This window comes from Pseudorca crassidens, chromosome 14, assembly GCF_039906515.1.
Source record: "Pseudorca crassidens isolate mPseCra1 chromosome 14, mPseCra1.hap1, whole genome shotgun sequence".
Classification (NCBI taxonomy): Eukaryota; Metazoa; Chordata; class Mammalia; order Artiodactyla; family Delphinidae; genus Pseudorca; species Pseudorca crassidens.
In genome coordinates, this window is record NC_090309.1 from 6,324,210 (window position 1) to 6,341,301 (window position 17,092).

At 43.4% G+C, this 17,092-nt stretch overlaps 1 protein-coding gene across 10 annotated transcripts in view; it reads left to right on the top strand.

The window, feature by feature from the left end:
* The window catches only part of TBC1D8 (TBC1 domain family member 8), a 121,804-nt gene that overhangs the window by 27,707 nt on the left and 77,005 nt on the right, over nucleotides 1-17,092 (top strand). For 6 of the 10 annotated variants that reach the window (XR_010934331.1, XM_067704137.1, XM_067704142.1 and 3 more), the window contains exon 2: nucleotides 13,055-13,210. The exons of 1 other annotated variant lie outside the window; for it this stretch is intronic. Coding sequence is in view for 8 of the 9 variants with exons in the window: in XM_067704137.1 (XP_067560238.1) it covers nucleotides 13,055-13,210 (156 nt within the window). In the remaining variant the exon portion in view is untranslated. Of the gene's footprint in view, nucleotides 1-4,690; nucleotides 5,135-13,054; nucleotides 13,211-17,092 lie in introns of those variants that run through there. 3 more of the 10 variants (XM_067704139.1, XM_067704141.1, XM_067704138.1) reach the window with 2 other exon arrangements.

Sequence of the window (17,092 nt, forward strand, 5' to 3'; positions counted from 1 at the left end):
TGTACGCTCTGTCTGCTGTCTCTTGGTTTCCTGAGAAACCAGGGGTCATTGTGTGGCTGTCCTTGTTCCCATGTATCTGGGACACAGTGAGCAGGTGAGGGCTGGGTGGCTGCCTCTCCTGTTCTCGAGAACGGGGCTGGAATCCTTCTCTCTCCCTTTTTCTTTTTTTTGTTATTTTTAATTTATTTTTTGGCCACGTAATGTGGCATGTGGGATCTTAGTTCCCCCACCAGGGATCGAACCCAGGCTCCCTGCAGTGGAAGTGAGGAGTCCTAACCCCTGGACCGCCAGGGACGTCCCTGGAATCCCTCTTTTGCGAGGCCCTTGGAGCCCTCGTCTCTGGACCGTCACTTGCTCGTGGGCCCGTGTTGTGGACTCGGCATGCTCGTCCTGCCGCCGTGATGGGCACATGGCTGCCCGTGTTACCCTCTGCGTGACTGGTTACCCTGTGACTTTGCCCACCAAGCTGCTGCGTTCTCTGAAAATAGCACAGGCAGCTCCTGGTTTGGTGGAGATGTGTGGGACTCATAAGGGAATCCCACGAAAAGATATATCGAATTCTATCAAATTCTTTGTGAAAAGGAACTCGCAATTTAGTAATTCGGGTTATGAATTTTATGTATTTTGAATAGGGGAATTGTCAACATTCTCATGTTGAGAATGCAAATACCCTAACCTTTATCTTCTCTCTTTGATAGTCAGTAGAAAGGACTTTATGTGATCCTTTTTGGTTATTTGTTACTTTTCACAACTAAAAGTTTCGCATTTATTCTGGTCCTTTATTTGCTTTTCCCCCTAAGCCTCCAAAACAGAGACAATAGCCGAACCACACAGCCCTGACATGAAGACAGAGATGTAGCCCAAACTGGTTTCCCCGTTGGGGTTTATGATGCTGAGCTGGTGCCTGTGAATGCACTGTCACACTGATGCGTGTGAGCTGTGATGAGAAGGCCTTTACTGGAGAAGCAGAAGTTTTTGTCATGAGGCTGCTTAGGTATACTGTTTCCAAGCCCAAGGCCATTAGGAGGACCTGCTTTCTTTAATGCAGGAGGGAAAAAAAAGACTTCAGGCTTTCTGGTTTACTGACTTCCATTAAAATGCTTTTCGTGGGGGATGGGTGTTGCTGGTTTTCAAAATGGGTTTCATTACACTCTGGTGCTATTACTAAGACTGAACAGCTGTCACTGCTGCCCGTGGTGAGTTTCCAGGCCCAGCATAGAGGTTATAAGAGCCAGGAGGCAGTGGTGTTAGCGCAAGTTTGTGTATCCAACGCACGGAGAGGCCAAACATACCAAAATGTCAGAGTTTGGAGCAGAGAAAGGTTTATTGCAGGGCCGTGCAAGGAGATGGGTGGCTCACGCCCTGAAAAGCCCGGACCTCCCTGAAGGGTTTCTGCCAAGCATTTTTAAAAGCCAGGTGAGGGAGGGGTGTCACAGGGTGTGTGATCAGCTTGTGCACAATTCTCCCGGCTGATGTTGGGTAAGTGGGTGGAGTGACAGGGGTTCACATGATCAGTCTTTAGGCTCCAGGAGGCCTGGGGCTGTGTGCTCAGGGTCATCAAGTAGTTAACATCTCCCATTTGGTGGGAGAGGTGGGTTTCACATCTGCAAAACAGCTTAGGAAATGTGCATCAGATGCTGTTATCTAGGTACTTCAGAGAGGAGCTGAAGCAGAGTATATGGGGGCGGGGGGCCTGTCCCAGGAAGGCCCCATAGGGTCCCGCTCGGTTACAGTGGGAAGGCTTCTTCTAGCATCCTCGCTTGTTCCCAGGTCAGCAGCTGTCATTTCATCTTAAATTTGGTTCCATCCACATGCATGAAATGCAGCCAGGATGAAAGAATGACAGCTTTCTCTCTTAGGAGCAAATTATTCCTAGGTCCCTCTTCGGGCCCTAATTATAAAACATGTCACTCGACAGCTATCTCAGCCTGAGTTGTTATTCTAATCGGTTAAAAATAGGAGTGTTGCGCTCCCGGGGCACCAGGAGGGTTTCCCTGGAGCGCCAGACAAGCCATATGGAGCTACCTCGGCAGGGAAACCAGAAAACTCCACGCCCGCTGCCCTGCCTTTGGGGGGCTGTTTCTGGAGGAACGGGGACAGCTCTGCGTTCAGTGTGAATGCAGGTAGAGGTGCAGCTTTGTGGGTGACGGTGCATTTCTGTGAGGATTTTGTGACGATTCACGAGAAAACAGACACAGTACTGTACAACTTCCCTGTGTATATATTTTTAATGAGCCTGCGCCTGGCTAATAGGTATTGCGTAAAAGGCGTCCACGTGAGTCCTCTTCAGCTTCTTTATAAAAGGGCGGAACAAACAGGGCTGTGTACCCTGCCGTTAGGAGCCGCGCCTAAACACTGCCCCGTATATTTGCTCTGTTTATGGGTATGTGTTTTTGTCTTTGACCCATTTGAAATTTGCAGACATTTTACTCTATTTTCTAATAACTTTGAAGGATTTCTTTGCCACGTTAACCTCTTTATTGCACCTGTGCAACAACGGGAGTTGAAGGATAATTTTCTCTTCCGGAGTTTTCACTTCTCACTTTGGTGTTCCTGCTGAGAACTCTCGCTGCCCTTCCTCCCAGCTTTGCATCTTCTCTGCGGTCCTGGCCTCTCCTCTCCTTATTTCTTTTGTCTCTGTGCTGCTTTTGGTTCCGCCCTGAGTGCTCTGGCTTACCCCTCCCCTCCCCCATTCAGTGCCCCTGCCCCCTCCTGGGGTTCCTGCAGGAGAGTTTGCATTTGCACAGACAGGGGGGTCACCCCCCCACCCCACACACTTGTCTGCAGGTGGGCACTGACTGGGCTGACTCTCCTTGTCCTTTTCTTTTTAATAAGCTTTATTTTTAGAACAGTTTTAGGTTTAGAGAAAAATTGGGAAGATAGTAGAGCGAGTTCTCATCTACCCTCACCCAGTGTGTCCTATTATGGACATGTTAGTATGTTAGTAAGGAAATACATGTACTACCCTTGCAATTAACCAACTGATACTGATCAGTTACCGTGATAGGCATAATAATGACTGAAACCTGGGACTATGTTAGGTTACACGGCAAAGGGGGTTAAGAGCACAGGTGGAATTACGGTTGCTCATCAGTGGACCTTAAACCAGGGAGATTATCCAGGTGGGTGCAATGGAATCACAAGGGTTGTTAAAACTGGAAGAGGGACTCTGAAGAGAGAACCAGAGAGATGGCAGCGTGGGGAACTCATCCTGGTGTTTCTGGCTTTAGATGAGAGCAGGGGCCATGAGCCACGTAAAGGGAGTGGTTTCTTAAAGCTGGACGCGGCAGGCAAATGGACTCTCACCCAGAGCCTCCAGGAAGGAGCGCATGTGTTGACACCTTGATTAACGCTCAGTGAGATCCGTATCAGACTTCTGATCTACAGAACTGTGAGATAATACGTTTGTTTTATGTTAAGCTACTATGTGGTAACTTGTCACAGCAGCAGTAGAACACTAATATGATTATTAACCAAAGTCCATCTTTTGTTCAGATTTCCTTGGTCTTTTTCTGCTCCAGAATCCCATTCAGGATACTATGTTAACCTTTAGTTGTCATTTGGGCTGTGACAGTTTCTCAGACTTTCCTTGTTTTGAAATGACCATGACAGTTTTGAGGAGTACTGGCCAGGTATTTTGTAGAATGTTCCTTAATTGGAATTTGAAGTTTTCCTCATGATTAGAGTGGGGTTAAGGGTGTTTGGGAGGAAGAACAGGGATAAAATACTACTCTTATTGCATCATATCAAGAGTGCATGCTGTTAGCGTGATTTATGACATGTTGACCTTGATCACCTGGCCAAGGTGGTGCTTGTCAGGTTTCTCCACTGAAAAGTTATACTCCCTCCACTTCCCATACTGTGGGACTTTTTTTGTTTTTTTTTTTGGAGCACTTTCTTATGTTTCAGCCACTACAAGATGCTCCAGGATCATCTTGTATATTTCCTGCTCCAGTCCTGGAATCAACCATTTTTCCAAAGAGCACTAATCCCCTTTTTCTGGAGGTTGGTATTAGAAACCAAGATCTGGGTGTGCTCATGGCGTCTGGGCCCTCTCAGCTGACAGAGAAAGGACTTATATATATTACCCTTGTATATATACACATCAGTAAGTGTCTCTATATGTAGCCATTTGTATCTATAGTAAACTAAACATCAGTTTATACCTGTGCCTTTGACTCTGATTCATTACTGTATAGATTATTCTTCCCTATCTGTAAACTCCCACTCCAGTTAGGAGCCTGGCTTACACCTTCCATCATCCTTTTTCTTATTTGCTCATTTCTAGTATACCAGACTCCATGGAGTACAGAACTTATGTATGTTCCTTTGGCCTTACTTCCTAAAGACTGTTCATTTCCAAAGTTACTTAAATCAACACCGTTTCCCTTTACTGCCTTCGCTCCCTTGTTTCATACATTTGTAATACAGTTAGATTTTTTTTGGTCATATTCTGCATTCACTCGGGAACCCCCGGACCTCCTAAATGATTTTTTTTTTCCAAAATTTGCAGACATTAAGTTTCACTCTTTATGCTGGAAACATCTGTGGATTTTGACAAAGCCATAGTGTCACGTATACACAATTACAGTATCATACAGAGCAGTTTCATCACCCTAAAATTCCCCTATGTTTGCCTAATTCAGCTTCTTCTTGGCAATTGCTGATTTTTCTACCCTTGCTGTAGTTTTCCCTTTTCATTTTGCCAGAATGGTTGGAATCATACAGAATGCAGTCTTTTCAGGAGGGCTTCTTTCACTTAGCAATATGCATTTAAGTTCTCTCTCCCATTTTCATGGCTTGATAGTTTGCTTCTTTTTATCACTGAATAATACTCCATTGAATAATGTACCACAGTTTGATTATCCATTCACCTGTTGAAGGACAGCTTGGTTGCCTCCAGCTTGGGGCAGTTATGAATACAGCTTCTATAAATATTTGTATGCAGGTTTTTGTGTGGACATGAATTTTCAAAACAGTTGGATGAATACTTAAGAGTGTGATTTCTGGATGGTGTAAGACTATATGTTTAGCTCAGCAAGAACTACCAAACTGTCTTCCACAGTGGCTGTACCATCAGCATTCCCATCAGCAATGAATGAGCTCCTGTTGCTGGCATCCTTGTCAGCACTTGGTATGTGATTCATTTTGGGTTAATATTTGAAAGGTGGAAGGTCGATGTCTTAGGTTAATTAATTTTTTCCATATGGATGTCCAATTATTCCAGAACCATTTGTTGAAAAGACTATCCTTCACTGAATACCTTTGCTCCTTTGTCAAAGATCAGTTGACTGTATTTGTAGGATATATTTCTGAGATATGATCTGATTCTTTTCCATTAACCTGTGTATCCTATTTGCCAATACCACATTGTCTTGATTACTGTAGCTTTGTAGTTAAGTCTTGAAATTGTATAGCATGAGTCCTCCAACTTTCTTCTTCTTCAGTATTGTTATTGGCTCTTCTAGGTCTTTGCCTTTTCAAGTAAACTTTATAATCGATTTGTCAATATCGACAAAATAGCTTGCCAGGATTTTTATTGTATTGCACTGAATCTGTAGATCAGGTTTGGATGAATTGACATCTTAACAGTATTGAATCTTTCAATCCATGAACGTGGACTATCTCTCCATTTGTTTAGATCTTCTTTGAATTCTTTCATCGAGTTTTGTAGTTTTCTGCATATAGATCCTGTGCATATTTTGTTAGATTTCTACCTAATAAAAACACCTTTTGCTATTGTCAGTGGTATTTCCATTTTTAAAATTCCAGTTGTTCATTGCTGGTATTTAGGAAAGCACTTGTCATATTAACCTTCTGTCCTGCAGCCTTTCTATATTTGCTTATTCTGTAAGTTTTTGTTTGTTTGTCTGTTTATTGATTCTTTGGGATTTTTCTATAAAAACAAGCATGTCATCTGTGAGCAAAGATAGTTTCATTTCTTCCTTCCCTATCTGTATACCTTTTATTTACTCTTCTTGTCTTATTACAGTAGCTACAACTTTTAGTATGATGTTGAGTAGGAGTAGTGAGAGGAGACATCCTTGCCTCGTTCCTCATCTTTGCAGGAAAGCATCCAGTTTCTCACCATTATGGTGTTAGTTGTAGGTGTTTTGTAGATACTCCTTATCACACGAAAGAGGTTCTTGATTCCTAGTTTGCCCAAAGATGGTTGGTTTGATTTTAACCGTGAATGGATGTTGGATTTTTGTCAAATCTTTTTCTGCATCGATTGTTATGATCATATGATTTTTCTTCTTTAGTTGGTTGACGTGGTGTATTACACTGATTGATTTGCAAATGTTGAACCAGCCTTGTATACCTGGATTAAGTCCCACTTGTTTATGGCACCTAATTCTCTTCATACATTGTTGGATTTGATTTGCTAATTTTTTTTGAGGATTTTTGCATGGGAGATTCTGGTCTGTAGTTTTCCTTTATTGTAAAATCTTTATCTGATTTTGGTATTAGGATAATGCTGGCCTCAGAGAATGAGGCGGGGAGTGTTCCCTCTGCTTTTGTTTTTTTGAAAGAGATTGTGAAGGATTATTATCACGTCTTCCTTAACATTTAGTAGATTCACCAGTGAAACCATCTGGACCTGGTATTTACTTTTATTGGGCAGGTTTTAAATTATTGATTCAATTTCTTTAATAAATATAGGCCTATTCAAATGATTTAGTTCTCTTTGTGTGAGTTTTGATAACTTGTGTCTTTCAAGGAATTGGTACATTTCATGTAAGTTGTCAGATTTGTGAGTATAGAGCTGTTCATGGTATTCCTTTAGTATCCTTTTAATATCAAAGGGACCAGTGGTGACAACCTCTTTCATTTCTGATATTGGTAATTTGTATTGATATCTTCCCTCCTTTTTCCTTCCTTAGACCAGCTAGAGGCTTATCACTTTTATTGATCTTTTCAAAGAATCAGATTTTGGCTTTATTGATTTTTTGCTGTTGTTTTTTTATTTTGAATTTTGTTGGGTTTTTTTGCTCAATTTTTATTATTTTCTTCTGCTTTCTTTAGGATCATGTTGCTCTTCCTTCTGTAGTTTCCTAAAGGAGGAGCTTAGATGATTGATTTTCAGTTTTTTCCTCATTTCTAATTTATGCATTTACTGCTATAAATTTCTCTCTAAGCACTGCTTTTGCTACATTGTACATTTTTCCTAAGTTGTGTTTTCATTTTTATTTAGTTCAAATATTTGAAAGCGTAAGACCTCTTCTTTGACCCATGTGTTACTTGCAAGTGTGTTTAATCTCCATATATTCGCGGATTTTCCAGCTATCTTTCTGTTACTGATTTCTAGTTTAATTCCACTGTAATTTGAGAATGCACTTTATGTGATTTTATATTCTGTTTAAATTTGTCAAGGTATGTTTTATGGCCCAGACTATGTTCTACCTTGGTGAATATTCCATGCAAGCTTGAAGAACGTGTATTCTGTTGTGGTTGAATGGAATGTTCTATCCATGTCATTTAGATCCAGTTGCTGGATCCTTACTGAGTTTCTACCTGCTTGATCTATCAGTTACTGCAAGGTGGGTATTGAAATCCCCAACTATAGTAGTATATTAGTCTATTTCTCCTTACAGTTCTATCAGTTTTTGCTACATGTATTTTGATGCTCTGTTAGATGCACACAAGGATTGCTACGTCTTCTTGCACAGTTTACCCCTTTATCATTATGTAATGCCCCCCTTTATTTTTCTTGTTCTGAAGTCTACTCTGTCTGAAAATTAATATAGCTACTCCATCTTTCTTTTCATTAATGTTAGCATGGTATATCTTTCTCCATTTCTTTTTTTTTTTTTTTTTTTGCGGTACGCGGGCCTCTCACTGTTGCTGCCCCTCTCCCGTTGCGGCTCCGGACGTGCAGGCTCAGCGGCCATGGCTCACGGGCCCAGCCGCTCTGCGGCATGTGGGATCCTTCCAGACGGGGCACGAACCCGTGTCCCCTGCGTCGGCAGGCTGACTCTCAACCACTGTGCCACCAGGGAAGCCCTCCATTTCTTTACTGTGTCTCCCCCTCCTCCCCCAATCCCTTTTCCTTTAATCTGACTCTTAATAAAGTGGGTTTCTTGGGGACAGCATACAACTGAGATTTAAAAGAAATTTTTTTTAATCCACTCTGAAATCTCAGTCTTTTCATAGTGTGTTCAGACCATTCACATTGAAAGTGATCATAATATACAGTTGACCCTTGAACACTGCAGGGGTTAGGGGTCCCGACCCTCTATGCAGTCAGAAATCTGTGTATAACTTATAGCTAGCGCTCCAAATACCATGATTCCTCCAGGTCTGTGGTTCCTCCGTATCCGTGGATTCGACCAACCAGCGATTCAACAACCGTGGCTCATGTAGCACTGTAGTATGCACTATTGAAAAATATTCATGTGTTATGTGGACCTGTGCAGTTCACATCTGTGTTGTTCAAGGGTGAACTGTAGTTGGATTAATACCCACCATATTTGTTTTCATTACATTAAAAAAAGTCTCTGCCTTGTTTGGTTTCAATGGAATATTTTATGATTCCATTTTCTCTCCTCTTAGGATATCAGTTATACTTCTTTAAAAAAATTTTGTAGGAGTTGCCCTAGAGTTTGCAATATACATTTCAAACTAATCTAAGTCTGCCTTCAAATAACACTGTCTTATAACTGTGTTTTCAAGTCTTCCCTCTGATCCTTTGACATTGCTGCTATTCACTTCTTCCATGTGCTGTGATCACCCAGTGCATTTTCACTATTATTACTTTAACAGTTATCTTTTAGATCAATTACAAATAAGAAAAAGAAAATATTTTAGTTTGCTTTTTTTTCTTCTCCAGCACACCACTTGCTTTCTTTATGAAGGCCTTAGTTCTGACATATCATTTTTATTTCTCTCTGAAGAACTTCTTTTAACATTTATTACCGGTTTGGTCTACTGGAAATGTATTCTTTCAGTTTTTGTTTGCTTAAAAAATTATTTATTTCTCCTTTACTTTTTTTTTTTTTTTTTTTTTTTGGTACGCGGGCCTCTCACTGCTGTGGCCTCTCCCGTCGCGGAGCACAGGCTCCGGACGCGCAGGCCCAGCTGCCATGGCCCACGGGCCCAGCCGCTCCGCGGCACGTGGGATCCTCCCGGACCGGGGCACGAACCCCTGTCCCCTGCATCGGCAGGCGGACTCTCAACCACTGCGCCACCAGGGAAGCCCTCTCCTTTACTTTTGATGAATAGTTTCACTGGGTATAGAATTCTAGGCTGGTGTTTTTTTCTTTCAATGCTTTAAATATTTCATTCCACACTCTTGCTTGTATGGTTTTTAACAAGAAGTCTGCTGTAATTCTTCGTTCCTCTACGGGTAAGCTGTTTTTTTCCATTCTGATTTTCCCTTTGTCTTTGGTTTCTGCAATTTGAATATGATATGCCTACGCGTGTATTTTTTGGTATTTAACCTGTTAGATGTTGTCTGAGCTTCCTGTATTTGTAATTATCTTGGTGTCTGTAATTAGTTCTAGGAAATTCTCAGCCATTATAACTTCAAACAATTTTCTCTTTCTTCTTCTGGTATTCCGTTTATGTATATCTTAAACCTTTTAAAGTTGCTCCACAGTTCTGAGATGCTCTTTTTTGTCTTTTCATCTTTTTTTCCTCTTTGTATTTCAGTTTGGGAGATTTCTATTTACTTGTCTTCAAGCTCATCTTGGCTGTGTCCAGTCTACTGATGAGCCCACCAAACACAGTCTTCATTCTTTTAGTGTGTTTTTGCTTTCTAGCACTTCTTTTTGACTAGTTCTTAGGGTCTCCATTTCTCTGCTACATTAGGTATCTGTTCTTGCATATTGTCTGCCTTTGCATTGGAGCCCTTAACCTATTAATCACAGTTATTTTAAATTCCTTGTGTGATAATTCCAAGATCTGTGCCATGTATGATGCCCATTCTGATGCTTGCTAGCTCTTCAGATCATGTTTTTTCTTGCCTTTCAGTATTCTTTGTTGAAAGCCAGACATGATGTGTCGGGTAGTAAGAACTGAAGAGTGGTTCTTTATTGTGAATTGTATGTTATTCTTACTATGACTTGGGCTGTGTTTAAGGTTTGCTGTAGGTGCCTATAGCTACAGCAGTAGGTGCCTCAGGTTTCAGGTTCCTCAGGTGTCCTGGTTTTGACCTCTTTTGTCTTTGGGCTCCTCCCCAGATGGGGTCTTGCTGTTCTTTCAGATGTCATCTGCTGTCACACTAGAGCCTGTTGATATTGTGGTAATGTACAATTTTACCACCTGAAGTCTTCAAGGGGCACGAGCTCGCTGTATCCCCCTTTGGCTGGCAAAGCAATAAAGCTATTCTTTTCTACTTCACCCAAAACTCTGTCTCTGAGATTCGATTCAGCACCAGTGCACAGAGGCCAGGTTTTTGGCATCAGTACTAAGTAAAGTAGGTCAGAAAGAGAAAGACAAATACCATATGATGTCACTTACATGTGGAATCTGAATAAACATATCTATGTAACAGAAGCAAACTCATAGACATAGAGAACAGACTTGTGGTTGCCAAGGGGGAGGGTGGGACGGGGAGGACTGGCAGATGCAAACTAGTATATATAGGCTGGATAAACAACAGGGTCCTACTGTAAGCACAGGGAACTATACTCAGTATCCTGTGATAAACCATCATGGAAAAGAATATGAAAAAGAATATATTATATATATATATATATATATATAAACCGAATCACTTTGCTGTACAGCAGAAATTAACACAACATAATAAATCAACTATACTTCAGTAAAAGTAAAAAAAAAAAAAAAAAGACTGCTTCTGCTCTGAGTTACTGGCCAGCCTGCCCACTTCCGTCTTTGGTTGCTCAGGGTTTTACCAAACGGAGCTCTGAGTCCCGGTGGGAGTGCCAGGTGTACATGTGTGGGGTGGGTGAGGGTCTTTAGTCCTTTTCTAGTCTCCGTCAGCCTCCTTGTTACACCCCCTGTTTTGATAGGCAAACGTGTTTCGTCTGTCTTACACAAGTGCAACCCTAACCCCACGCTCTGCCCCCCCCCCGGTGTGTTTTATCAGAGCCCCCAAGCTGCTGCTTACACTCTACATTAAAGCAGAGAGCTTTCAGGCCTCTCGGTTTTCTGTAAGGCAGCAGCCAGCCAGCAAGGAGGCAAAGATTGTGGGCAGCCTAAGGAATAATTGCTCTAAAAACCCACACACCCTTTCTCCCCTCTTCCCCTAAAGCCATTAAGTGGGACAGATCGCGGTGAGTGTAGGGGTGGGGTGCGTGGGCAGTCAGAGCCTGGATAGGATGAGGGGGGCATCTGCCAGGAAGGGGACAGTGGTAGCAACCAGTTTGTGTCGTATCCAGTTTTTCTCAAGGGTTGTGTCATTCTTTAAGGGTTGTGCCCTGCCCCCTTCCCTCCTGCCTCAAACCCGTTGGATAAAGTAGGAAAAGGTGAACCCAGACTGATAGGGCTAAAAGAATAAGTTGAAAAGTTAATGAGGAACAGAGTTTCAAAGTAATTCTCCACGGAGTGCTTGTTAATGACAAAGAGAAAGGAGACACCGCACAGACGGAAGCTTGGCAGACACCCTTCATCCACTGGTCAAAGGAGTGTTACCAGTAATGGGACAAAACAAAATCTCCTGGCACCTGATAGGATGGGGTAAAAGGGATACAACACCACTTCTGTGACTCATTGCAAAATAACCTGAATCTAATTATGCTCTAATTATGATGAAGCATCAGACAAAACCAAACTATGGGACATTCTGCAGAAACTTGTGGCCCTTCCTCAGGGCCTGTTACGTAAGAATTAGAGGGTCTTAATCCTCTCAACCGTCTTGAGTTCTAGGCAGTAGAAGATGGGGCAGGAGCAGGTGTTGTCATTTTTTCCCTCTGCTGTTGATTCATGGTGCTTTTCATGACAACAGGATGGTAAACTTTTGTGTTGTGTGCTTCATGGTGTGTGAAGGACTTCGATATGTTTTCTTTTGTTGTTTTTTTTTTTTTTTTTGCGGTACGCCGGCCTCTCACTGTTGTGGCCTCTCCCGTTGCGGAGCACAGGCTCCGGATGCGCAGGCCCAGTGGCCATGGCTCACGGGCCCAGCCGCTCCGCGGCATGTGGGATCTTCCCGGACCGGGACACAAACCCGTGTCCCCTGCATCGGCAGGCAGACTCTCAACCACTGCGCCACCAGGGAAGCCCTCTTTTTTTTTTTTTTTTAATATTAATTTTATTTATTTATTTGGCTGTGCCAGGTCTTTGTTGTAGCAGGCAGGCTCCTTAGTTGCAGCATGCAGACTCTTAGTTGCAGCATGCATGCGGGATCTAGTTCCCTGACCAGGGATGGAACCTGGGCCCCCTGCACTGGGAACGTGGAGTCTTAGCCACTGCACCACCTGGGAAGTCCCTCGGTATGTTTTCTTATTTGCTTCTCACAGTTCCTTGCTGGATTATTCTTCCACCTTTGCGATGATGATATAATAATAATAATAATAATAGGCAACATTTAGGTAATACTTCTCATGGCCAGGTGATAGTCTGAGCCCTCTGAATGCTGCATACATTAACTGGTTTAATTCTCACAGTTACCTTGTGAGGAAGATACACTGTGGTTAGTCCATTTTACAAATGGGGAAACTGGGGCACAGAGAAGTTAAACACCTTGCCCAAGGTCACACAGCTGGAAGGTAGTGGAGCCACAATTCAAGTCAGGCCGTCAGCCTCTGGATCCCTAGCCTTTATTTACTGCATGCTGTGGCCTCCTGTACCGTGCCGCTGGGGGAACCAAAGACTCAGCTCGCTTGGGTGGCTTTTCGGGGGCCCCTTGTTCACTCACTCATTGATTCTGCAAATCTGCGCTGAGTGGCCGCAAATGCCGGCCTCTGTTCCAGATGTTCTGAAACGGGACAAGGCAGCTAGATCTCCGAGCTTCGCGAGCTGGACACCAGGCCTGCTGCCCGGGGTCGAGCCTAGAGGCAGGGCACGTGCGCGGGGAGCGGGTGGCTGCACGTGGGCTGCTGGCCTGTCTGTTCCTGTGCTCACATGTGTGTTGTCCTCTTGTCTCTTGAAGGTCGCCTGGTGGGGGCCCTGGACGCGGTGCTGGATTCCAACGCCCGGGTCGCTCCGTTTCGAATTCTCCTCCAGGTCCCCGGCTCCCAGGTGTATTCTCCCATAGCATGTGGTGAGTTACTGAGTGGATCGGACGTTTACTGGGCCATGGCCACGGGTGAGTTTTGTTCCAGGTGGAGTGTTCCCCACCTTGAGGTCTGGGCATGAGTATCTGCATGGTCGTGACGCTAGAAGGTAACTCCTTCTAGAACCTCATCTGCTGCCATGAGCTCTTTGTTCTTCCTTTCTTTTTTTGTTTTTCTTTTCCAACCATTGGAAGCATGTAGAGGCTCTAAGCTTGGGCATCCAGGCTTTCGAGTGGCGTGTTGGTCCAGGGGGCTGTGAATCCAGCTGTTTTCTTCATCTTGTGTCTGACATAACACACGAGTCTGGGGCGTGTGCATATACCGTAACAGGGCAGGGGAGGCGTCTGGGGCTGGGTCTGTCTTATGCCAGCCTTCACCCTTGTTCCACGTGTGCACTGAATCACTGGACTGCTGAGCCCTACGGGAATTTAGAAATCACCTTCGCATCCTCTCCAGCTGAGCTTCAGTTCCTCCTGCATGCACTGTCCAATACTCCGCCTCGTCACTCCAGCTCCTCTGGGGCTGGGAATCGTTGCACCCTGAGAAGCCACTTCTATTAAAAAACGAAACCGGGGCTTCTCTGGTGGCGCAGTGGTTGAGAGTCCGCCTGCCGATGCAGGGGACACGGGTTCGTGCCCCGGTCCGGGAGGATCCCACATGCCGCGGAGCAAGTAAGCCCGTGCACCACAACGACTGAGCCTGAGCGCTAGAGCCCGTGAGCCACAGCTACTGAGCCTGCATGACACAACTACTGAAGCCTGTACGCCTAGAGTCTGTCCTCTGCAACAAGAGAAGCCACTGCAGTGAGAAGCCCGTGTGCCGCAGTTAGAGAAAGCCTGCGCGCAGCAACGAAGACCCGATGCAGCCAAAAATAAATAAATAAAATAAATAAAATAATGTATATTAAAAAAAAACCCAAGATGTGTCTTTTTAATTACACAAGTACTAAATGTTCATCCTTCAGAAATTAGAAAATAGGTAAGAAAGGAGGAGAAAGAAATCACCTATAACCTTTTATCTGGTGCTAATCAGTCTTGTGTCTGCGTGTGTGCCTCTCCACAGAGGTTTCTAGTTGTGTTTTTTTCCTCTTAACATTTTACTAATTACCATAAACTTTCATTGTCACCTCACATTCTTGAACAACATTGGATGAATTTTTTTTTTTCCTGGAAAAAATACAGGAAAGTTTAAAGAAGAAAATTGTCATCCATATCCACCATTACTAACAGCTGTTCACATCTTGGCATGTTTTTCCAGTCTGTTTTTTTTTTTTTGAACAAATCATTCTCTATTTGCATTAAGTGATGAAATGATGCACGCTCAATATAATCAGTTAATACTGGAAAGTACAGATAAGAAAATATATCTTGCCCCACATCCTAGGCACCCAAGGGGACCTCCAGTGACACTGGGGTCACATCATCCAGACAACTTTTTTTTTTTCTTTGTATTTTTTTGGCCACACTGCGTGGCTTGGGGATATTAGTTCCCTGACCAGGGATTACACCTGGGACCACGGCAGTGAAAGCGTTGAGTCCTAACCACTGGACCGCCGGAGAATTCCCAACACAACTTTCTAATGCATTTAGACGAGTCCGGGGATAGTTATGAAGAAGGATAGACGTGCTTTATAAAAATGCAGCTTGTCTGACAGTGCTAGTTTATGATAAAAATATTGTTTTTAGTGGATTTCAATAAAAGGAAAGATGCTGAAGTGAAACGAAAGAACTGTTAAACTTCAAATAAACCCCGAGCACTTACTTTCTAAAAGGTTCATTTAAGGTCAAGGGGAGAGATGTTTAAAAGCATGACAAGGTCAGAATTGTGGCTTTTGAAGACAGTGTTTCCGTTCTGGCAGTGTTCATTGACTCCCCTCCTGAAGGACAGGGATGTCAGCGTTCTCATCCCTCCCCTGCTTCCCCAGGCTCTCATTTTTTATTTTTTCTAACATCTTTATTGGAGTATAATTGCTTTACAATAGTGTGTTAGTTTCTGCTTTATAACAAAATGAATCAGCTATATGTATACTTATATCCCCATATCCCCTCCCTCTTGTATCTCCCTCCCACCCTCCCTATCTCTCCCCTCTAGGTGGTCACAAAGCACCGAGCTGATCTCCCTGTGCTATGCCGCTGCTTCCCACTAGCTACCTATTTTACATTTGGTGGTGTATATATGTCCATTAGGCTCTCATTTTTAAAAGTCTTACTATTCATTGTACGTGGTAATTTCCATTCTCTTCTGTAACCACACTTTCCACCATAATTTGGCTCAGTTCTCTATGTAAATTGATTTAGTGCTTCCATCAGGTACAGCTTTCCCAGCACAGAGTCTTTTATTTTGGTTCCTGTCTTAATTGGCTATATTCCTGTTTTCTTCTCCTAATAACATCTCACATTTGCAAGTGTTTGTGCCTTGCTTTTGAACTCGAATGACACCTTGGCTGGGTCTGATGGGCTCTGGCCAGACTGTGGAGCTTGGTGGCCGTCACTTCGGGGTCTTTCAGTATTTAAGTGGCAAAGGGAGAAATCTCAGGCTGGTCTGATTCCTGCCTCCGCCATTGTGGGTGATGTGCTTTTTGTGGGGATAACTGTTTTTTATCACTGAAGTTCAGTAGCATTAGTCCCTTTAGGGACTTGGTTATAACCTGTTACTCCCTTGAGCATACACCATGTTACATTTTTCTGCAACTCCACGTGCTCCTCCAGGACACAGATTGATTTCTCTTTTTTTTATTTTTGGCTGCGTTGGGTCTTCATTGCTGTGCGTGGGCTTTCTCTGATTGCGGCGAGCGGGGGCTTCTCTTCTTTGCGGTGCGTGGGCTTCTCATTGCGGTGGCTTCTCTTGTTGCGGAGCATGGGCTTTAGGCACGCGGGCTTCAGTAGTTGTGGCACGTGGGCTCTGTAGTGGCTCACGGGCTCTAGAGCGCAGGCTCAGTAGTTGTGGCGCACGGGCTTAGTTGCTCCGCAGCATGTGGGATCTTCCCAGACCAGAGCTCGAACCCGTGTCCTCTGCATTGGCAGGCGGATTCTTAACCACTGCGCCACCAGGGAAGCCCCAGATTGATTTCTTTAATCATTTAAGGAAACGTTCTTTTTGTTTGTTTTTTATTTGTTTTTTTTTGTTTGTTTGTTTTGTTTTTTGCGGTACATGGGCCTCTCACTGTCGTGGCCTCTCTTACTGCGGAGCACAGGCTCCAGACGCGCAGGCTCAGTAGTTGTGGCTCATGGGCCCAGTTGCTCTGCAGCATGTGGGATCCTCCCAGACCAGGGCTCAAACCCGTGTCCCCTGCGTTAGCAGGCAGATTCTCAACCACTGCTCCCCAGGGAAGCCCAATATGGTGTTTTTTTAAATTAAGGCATGTACATTGTTTGTTATTTATTTTTTCATCTCCTCATGTTTTCTATTACTTAAATAGGTCTTCTTTTAAAATTAATTATCTATTTTATACATATTAGTGTATATATATATATATGTCAATTGACATATTGACATATATATATGTCAATCCCATCTCCCAATTCATCCCCCACTTCCCCCGCTTGTAGAGAACATGTAGATGTTCTCTACATCTGTGTCTCTATTTCTGCCTTGCAAACAGTTTAATCTGTCCCATTTTTCTAGATTCCACATGTATGCATTAACACACGATATTTGTTTTTCTATTTCTGACTTACTTCACTCTGTATGACAGTCTCTAGGTCCATCCATGTCTCTGCAAATAACCCAGTTTCGTTCCTTTTTATGGCTGAGTAATAATTGTGTATATGTACCACATCTTCTTTGTCCATTCATCTGTTGATGGGCATTTAGGTTGCTTCCATGACCTGGCTATTGTAAATAGTGCTGCAATGAACATTGGGGTGCATGTATCTTTTTGAATTATGGTTTTCTCAGGGTATATGCCTAGTAGT